Here is an 8,322-nt window from a genome sequence, read left to right on the forward strand (position 1 = left end):
CATCCCAGTCTGTGGATCAGGAACACATGGGGCATACACAACATGAGCAGATCTAGGCATCAATTGCAGAATGGGGCAAAAAGAGTTTTCTTGGCAATAAATGGCTAAGAATCCTCTGTGGCACCTTCAAGAGGAGATGGAGATTCTCATAAGAACTAGCTGGTTGTGCAAAATTGTTTGTTAAAAATTGGCCAGCCGTGGTAGCTAATGTCTATAATCCCAGCACTTTGGGAGGCTGAGGCGGGTGGATCACTTGAGGCCAGGAGTTCGAGACCAGCCTGGCCAACATGGAGAAACCCCTTCTCTACTAAAAATACAAAAATTAGCCAGGCGGTGGCGCACACCTGTAGTTCCAGCTACTCAGGAGACTGAGGCAGGAGAATCGCTTGAACCCAGAAAGCAGAGGCTTCAGTGAGTGAAGATCACGCCACTGCATTCCAGCCTGGATAACAGAGAGAGACTGTTTAAAAAAAAAAAAAAAAGAAATTAATGATTAAATCTTCTCTTTGGTAAATTTCAAGGAGCTTTCACTTCAGAGCATATTGGCTTAGTTATTATCTACAAATCCACTTTAGTTTTATGAAGTTTCTATTTAAAATGCTCCTCTGGGCATTTCGCTGTATGGCAACCTGGTGATTCAACACAGATACAACAGAGATTCTGGAACCTAGATTGGGTAGAACTGTCACTTTGGGCAGCTTATTGCTGATTACACATGTTGTATGCATGTTCTTCATGGAGGCCATTCCCAAATGTTCATCTGAGGACGTGCTACACCAGAATCACTCTGGTCTTAGATAAAAATATAGATTCCAGGGCCCCACTCCAAATCTTCTGGATTGGAATCTAGGAGTGGGGGACCAAGACTCTATGTTTTTAAGATGCTCCCCGGAATAGTCTAATGTTCAGCCACAGTCGAAAACTGATGGTTGGAATATATGGTCTAATGGGCTTGAAAGGGAAGGAAAGGGAAGAACGGGTGTCTATTCCTGAATTTTTCACAGCAAAACTTGAAGATTTCCAAAAGTCTAATTCAGCAAAAATGATATTTCAAAGGAGACAACAAAAAAATGTGATGAATACACTTGTTCAGTCAAGGGCATCTAACATGCCAATTGGCCCTCTTCCCACATATTCCCAACACATTAAAAATACAGGTAAATCAGCCAGACACAGTGGCTCACACCTGTAATCCCAGCATTTTGGGAGGCTGAGGCAGGCGGATCATCTAAGATCGGGAGTTCGAGACCAGCCTGACCAACATGGAGAAACCCTATCTCCACTAAAAATACAAAATTAGCCAGGTGTGGTGGCGCATGCCTGTAATCCCAGCTACTCAGGAGGCTGAGGCAGGAGAATCACTTGAACCCGGGAGGCGGAGGTTCAGTGAGCCAAGATTGCACCATTGCACTCCAGCCTCGGCAGCAAAGAGTGAAACTCTGTCTCAAAAAAAAAAAAAAAAAAAAAAATACAGGTAAAACAAGAAACGTCTTAAAATTTACACCTACCTTCTGAGATGAGCAATCCATGTCACCCATGGTGTCCACTCTAATTGTAGCTATTTTTTAAAAATGAATAAAGAGCTTTCAGCTTCTCCAGGGATGTGCCTCTCCTATCCAGTTGGTCTGAAATTCACACTTCCTTATAGCATAATGGGGATGACACCAACAATGGAACTTTCCAGATGTTCTGAAAGCTCTGTTCATGAGGTTGCCTCTCTGAGGTCATAGACTTTGGCCCACTGAGGAGTTCCCTGGTAGAAGAGGAGAGAAAGGGAAGCTAGAGATAAGGGGACAGCACTGGGTTTCTGCTGCGCTTTTGGCTCTGGTCCCTACTCCTCCAGCGGCGGCCACGCTTCCTTTCCCTCGAGTGCTTCTCTCTTGGAAATTTTCCAGAAACACATTGAGTTCACTGCAGAGGAAAGACTGAAGCAGAGTTACACATTAATACAGAGAAAAGGGAGACTCACCGCTCCAAACAACATCCTGGCAGCCCGAACTGTTCTCCCTCCTCCTCCCTGGACTCTTAACGCTGGCAGTGCTCGTATGCAGGCGCTGGGCACAGTAACCAAGTCTCGGCGTCTGTTGCTAAGGGAAGGAGGGGCCTCTGTGGTGCCTACATACAAGACTGGGCATGACCTAGCTCTGTGAGCTGGTGTCTCCCTTTGCTGGAGGCCCAGGTGGGCAGCAGGAAGTGTTGGTGACAGAAGGGAACATGGGAGGGTGTTTAGCAATGTTCCAGGAATAACAGAGGCAACAGCAATAAAAGACCTTTGGAGAGGTCAAAAAGCTCAAAGTATGGTGGTTAAGTTCTTGGGATCTACAGTTGGACAGGTCATACTTCAGATCCTACTCTTCTCATTAATTAGCTGTGTGGCTTGGCAAGTTGCTTAATCTCTCTAAGTGTCCTTTCTGTCTGTAAAATGGCAATAATGTGAGTCCCTACTTCATAGGGTTGCTTCGAAGGGTTAATGGGATAACGTGTACAACGCGATTTGCATGTAGTAGAAGGATAACTGATATTTTCCCAGTTTTTCCCCGTTTTTTTTTTTTTTTTTTTTTTTTTTTTTTTTTTTTTGAGACGGAGTCTCGCTCTGTCACCCAGGCTGGAGTGCAGTGGCGTGATCTCGGCTCACTGCAAGCTCTGCCTCCCGGGTTCACACCATTCTCCTGCCTCAGCCTCCCACCAGTATGCGCAGCTAATTTGTTGTATTTTTAGTAGAGACAGGGTTTCACTGTGTTAGCCAGGATGGTCTCAATCTCCTGACCTCGTGATCCGCCCACCTGAGCCTCCCAAAGTGCTGGGATTACAGGTGTGAGCCACTCCGCCCAGCCCAGTTTTTCCCCATTTTAACACTAAGTCCTGCATCCTGGGAGCAATCTCAGTCCTGGGCAAACTGGGATAGTTTGATCACCTGACACAGTCGATGCTCTATAAATGTTGTGGCTAACATCAATATTACGATAAACACAGAAATACATGTGCACATACTCAAAAGTAACAATATTAGCTGCTGCCCAAATATTAAAAGCACACGTTCCATGGTCACTGTGAAGTTCTCTCAAACCCAAGTTAGACTTAATGAGTTTTTTGGGGGTGCCATGCTTGCATATCTTTTTTTTTTTCATTCAATTTTCCCCCAAACACCACGACATTCCCATTTTAAGGTAAGGAATCAAAACTGAGAGATATGGGCCGGGTATGGTGGCTCATGCCTGTAATCCCAGCACTCTGGAAGGCTGAGGTGGGTGGATCACTTGAGGTCAGGAGTTCGAGACCAGCCTGGCCAACATAGCGAAACCCCATCTCTACTAAAAATACAAAATTAGCCGGGCATGGTGGTAGTCGCCTGTAATCCCAGCTACTTGGGGGACTGAGGCAGGAGAATCACTTGAACCTGGGAGGGAGGTTGCAGTGAGCACAGATCATGCCACTGCACCCCAGCCTGGGCAACAAGAACGAACTCCATCTCAAAAAAAAAAAAGAAAAGAAAACACAAACAAAAAAACTGAGAGATACATAACTTTTCTAAGTCGACTTGACTCATAAGTAGCACTGATACAATTGGAACCCGTCCTGATGACCCCGAGTCCACTGCTCTTTCCATAAACTACCTGTCCAGAACACAAACATTCCCGAGTTCCTATGAAGAGCATTGCATAGTGAGAGGTGACAGTGTGCTGGCAGTCCTCAGAGCCCTCGCTCGTTCTCGGCGCCTCCTCTGCCTGGGCTCCCACTTTGGCGGCACTTGAGGAGCCCTTCAGCCCACCGCTGCACTGTGGGAGCCTTTCTGGGCTGGCCAAGGCCGGAGCCGGCTCCCTCAGCTTGCAGGGAGGTGTGGAGGGAGAGACGCGAGCGGGAACCGGGGCTGCGCGCGGCGCTTGCGGGCCAGCTGGAGTTCCGGGTGGGCGTGGACTTGGCGAGCCCCCCACTCGGAGCAGCCGGCCGGCCCTGACGGCCCCGGGCAATGAGGGGCTTAGCACCCGGGCCAGCGGCTGCGGAGGGTGTACTGGGTCCCCCAGCAGTGCCAGCCCACCGGCGCTGCGCTCGAGTTCTCACCTGGCCTTAGCTGCCTTCCCGCGGGGCAGGGCTCGGGACCTGCAGCCCGCCATGCCTGAGCCTCTCACCCCCTCCGTGGGCTCCTGTGCCGCCCGAGCCTCCCCGACCAGCGGCACCCCCTGCTCTAGGCGCCCAGTCCCATCGAACACCCGAGGGCTGAGGAGTGCGGGCGCACGGCGCGGGTCTGGCAGGCAGCTCCACCAGCAGGACCCACTGGGTGAAGCCAGCTGGGCTCCTGAGTCTGATGGGGACGTGGAGAACCTTTATGTCTAGCTCAGGGATTGTAAATACACCAATCAGCACCCTGTGTCTAGCTCAGGGTTTGTGAATGCACCAATCGACACTCTGTATCTAGCTGCTCTGGTGGGACCTTGGAGAACCTTTATGTCTAGCTCAGAGATTGTAAATACACCAATCGGCAGTCTGTATCTAGCTCAAGGTTTGTAAACACACCAATCAGCACCCTGTGTCTAGCTCAGGGTCTGTGAATGCACCAGTCGACACTCTGTATCTAGCTATTCTGGTGGGGCCTTGGAGAACCTTTATGTCCACACTCTGTATCTAGCTAATCTGGTGGGGACGTGGAGAGACTTTGTGTCTAGCTCAGGGATTGTAAACGCACCAATCAGCACCCTGTCAAAACAGACCACTGGGCTCTACCAATCAGCAGGATGTGGGTGGGGCCAGATAAGAGAATAAAAGCAGGCTGCTCGAGCCAGCAGTGGCAACTGGCTTGGGTCCCCTTCCACACTGTGGAAGCTTTGTTCTTCCACTCTTTGCAATAAATCTTGCTGCTGCTCACTCTTTGGGTCCACGCTGCCTTAAGAGCTGTAACATTCACCGTGAAGGTTTGCAGCTTCACTCCTGGGCCAGCGAGACCACGAACCCACCAGAAGAAAGAAACTCGGAACACATCCTAACATCAGAAGGAACAAACTCCAGACGCGCCACCTTATAAGAGCTGTAACACTCACCGCGAGGGTCTGTGGCTTCATTCTTGAAGTCAGCGAGATCACGAACCCATCAGAAGGAAGAAACTCCCAACACATCCAAACATCAGAAGGAACAAACTCCAGACGCGCCACCTTAAGAGCTGTAACGCTCACCGTGAGGGTCCGTGGCTTCATTCTTGAAGTCAGTGAGACCAAGAACCCACCAATTCCAGACACAATAGCACCAAGTACTTCCATATTCCCACTTTTTCCACTCCTTTTCCTCAAAGTTGGGCTTTCCATCCTTTCAAAATAACTCTGAGCTTCTCCATCTCTTATATTTGTGCTCTTTATCGTAAAGTATACATACGGTTTCAAATAACATTTGGAATAAATGAGACAGTGGGAGGGCTGGAGACTCTGGTTTAGACAGAAATGGGAAGATTATCAGGTCTCCTACACTGGGTGTGAAACCTCATGTCCCACCAAAAACAGCAACTGTAATCCAATGAAGTGAAAAATTAGAATTGGGCCTGGCGCGGTGGCCCATGCCTATAATCCCAGCACCTTGGGAGGCCAAGGAGAGTGGATTGCCTGAGGTCAGGAGTTCAAGACCAACCTGGCCAACATAGTGAAACCCCGTCTCTACTAAAAATACAAAAAATTAGCCCGACATGGTGGCAGGCACTGGTAATCCCAGCTTCTTGGGATGCTGAGGCAGGAGAACTGCATGAATACAGGAGGTGGAGGTTGCAGTGAACTGAGATCACACCATTGCACTCCAGCCTGGGTGACACAGCGAGACTCTGTCTCAAAAAAAAAAAAATTAGAATGGGCCTGATGTGGAGCTAATGGACCCTATGGCCTGTGTGTGAGTAGGAGGCATGCTACCATTTGAAATTTAGTGTGCTTTAAGTCTACTAGTGTTTAAAACTATCAAAACAATACTAATGGCTTTCACTTATTGAGCATATACTATGCCCTGGGACTGCTGCTAAGCACTTAGTAGACATCATGTCTTTGAATCTTCTCAACAACCTAGAATATAAATATCAGTATTATCACAAGTTTTATGATTGAGGAAAATGATACATTAAACTAACCCGCCCATAGTCACACAGCTAAGTCAGCAGGAAAGTTTGAACCTGGTTATGAAATCTGTTCCATGGCTTCAACCAAAAACCTACATGTAATCTGAGGAAAAATGAAAAATACATAAAGTATCTGCCAAAGAGAATGAAAGTGACTTCCCCCAGGCCACCTCACCTGTACCACAATTTGTTGTCTGACAACTTTGTGTTGGATAATTCTTAAGAAAGGGTATAGGCTTCAAGTTTCTCAATCTTCTTCTTTTTCTTTCTTTCTTTGTTTTGTTTTGTTTTGTTTTGAGATGGAATCTTGCTCTGTTGCCTAGGCTGGAGTACAGTGGTATGATCTCGGCTCACTGTAACCTCCACCTCCTGGGTTCAAGTGATTCTCTTGCCTCAGCCTCCCCAGTAGCTGGGATTACAGGCATGTGCCAACACATCCGGCTTATTTTTGTATTTTTAGTAGAGATGGGGTTTTGCCATGTTGGCCAGCCTGGTCTCAAACCCCTGACCTCAAGTGATCTGCCCACCTCCGCCTCCCAAAGTGCTGGGATTCAGGCCACAAGGTGCCCAGTTAAATTAGAATCTCAGTCAAACAATTTTTCAGGTAAAAGAATGTTTTAGGGCCGGGAGCGGTGGCTCATGCCTGTAATCCCAACACTTTGGAAGGCCAAGGCAAGCGGATCACAAGGTCAGGAGTTTGAGACCAGCCTGACCAACATGGTGAAACCCTGTCTCTACTAAAAATACAAAAATTAGCTGGGAGTGGCAGCGCGTGCCAGTAATCCCAGCTACTCAGGAGGCTGAGGCAGGAGAATCATTTGAACCCAGGAGGTGGAGGTTGCAGTAAGCCGAGATAGCGCCACTGCACTCCAGCCTGGGAGACAGAGACAGACTCTGTCTCAAAAAAAAAAGTTTTAGTATAAGCATGTCCCATTCAATACATGGGCTGTACTTGTACTAAAAAGTTACCCGTTATTTACCTGAAATTCAGATTTAATTGAGTGTCGTGTGTTTTTATTTGCCAAATCTGCCAACATGGGGAGGAGAGGTCAGCAAGGTTCCAAGTTGTCCCCACCTCTTGATATCAACAGTATAGGGTCTTAATCTGTTGCTAAAAAATTTTCACACATTTCTTATTCAGAGGCTGGTGTTCCTGGCAGCTCATTCCTGAGGCCTAAAATAGTTGTTTAAGCAGAGCAACAGTTTCAATCCTTGGAGGCTACTATAGCAAAGTACCAAAGTCTGGGTGGCTTATAAACAAGAGACATTTATTTCTCACTGCTCTGAAGGCTGGAAGTTCACGATCAGGCTGCCAGGGTGGTCTGGTTCCAGTGAAGGCCCCCTTCCATGTTGCAGGCTGCCAACTTCTCATTGTATCCTTACATGGTGGAAAGAGGGTAAGAGAGCTCTCTGGGATCTATTTTATTTTTATATTTTATATTTTATTTTATTTTATTATTTTATTTTATTTTATTATTTTATTTTATTTTATTTTAATGAGCCAGGGTCTCACTTTGTTGCCCAGGCTAGAGTGCAGTGGTGCAATCTCAGCTCACTGCAGCCTCCACTGCCTGGGCTCAAGAGATCCTCCTGCCTCAGCCTCCCATGTAGCTGGGACTACAGGCATGTGCCACTATGCCCGGCTAACTTTTGTATTTTTAGTAGAGAAGGGGTTTCGCCATGTTGCCCAGGCTGGTGTTGAACTCCTGGACTCAAGCAATCCACCCACCTTGGCCTCCCAAAGTGCTGGGATTATAGGTGTACGCCACTGGGATCTCTTTTATAAGGGCACTAATCCCATTTAGGAGGGCTTCGCCTTCATGACCTAATCACCTCCCAAAAACCCCATGCCTAATCCCATCCATTGGGGGTTAGTATTTTAGAGGAACAAACATTCAGTCCATTGCAGCAAGTAATTGGGAAAGCATAGGAGAGGCTGTGCGTGGATTTTTTTAACCCAACCACTGCATGTTCCTTGAGGGCCAAGTCCTGATGCTATGGAGAGATGCCAGGCTCCCAGCCCTGGAGGAACACATGATGTGATGGAGGAAGCAGCTATCACACAAAGACAAGCAAAACTCTGCTGGCCCAGCCAAAAATGCCAGAGGTGGGAGGAATTCGAAGATTCACAGAGGCGCCCCTAGATGGCACCCTTAAACAAAAATCCCAGTGGAAACCCCAACTCAGCTTTCCAAAGCAACTTCCATTCAGGGAATGATGATTGCAGGGCTTTAATCTAA

At 47.6% G+C, this 8,322-nt stretch overlaps 1 protein-coding gene across 1 annotated transcript in view; it reads right to left on the reverse strand.

Annotated features, from left to right (window-relative positions):
• Positions 1-4,414, reverse strand: part of DNAH3 (dynein axonemal heavy chain 3) — a 211,951-nt gene extending 207,537 nt beyond the window's left edge. The window contains exons 1-2 of the mRNA XM_054453424.2: positions 4,060-4,414; positions 1,509-1,753 (exon numbers count right to left, since the gene is read on the reverse strand). Of these exons, the coding sequence (XP_054309399.2) occupies positions 1,509-1,538 (30 nt within the window). The 5' untranslated portion in view covers positions 1,539-1,753; positions 4,060-4,414. The remainder of the gene's footprint in view (positions 1-1,508; positions 1,754-4,059) is intronic.
• Between the last annotated feature and the right edge of the window lie 3,908 nt (positions 4,415-8,322).

Source organism: Pongo pygmaeus, chromosome 18, assembly GCF_028885625.2.
Source record: "Pongo pygmaeus isolate AG05252 chromosome 18, NHGRI_mPonPyg2-v2.0_pri, whole genome shotgun sequence".
In the NCBI taxonomy this organism is placed as follows: Eukaryota; Metazoa; Chordata; class Mammalia; order Primates; family Hominidae; genus Pongo; species Pongo pygmaeus.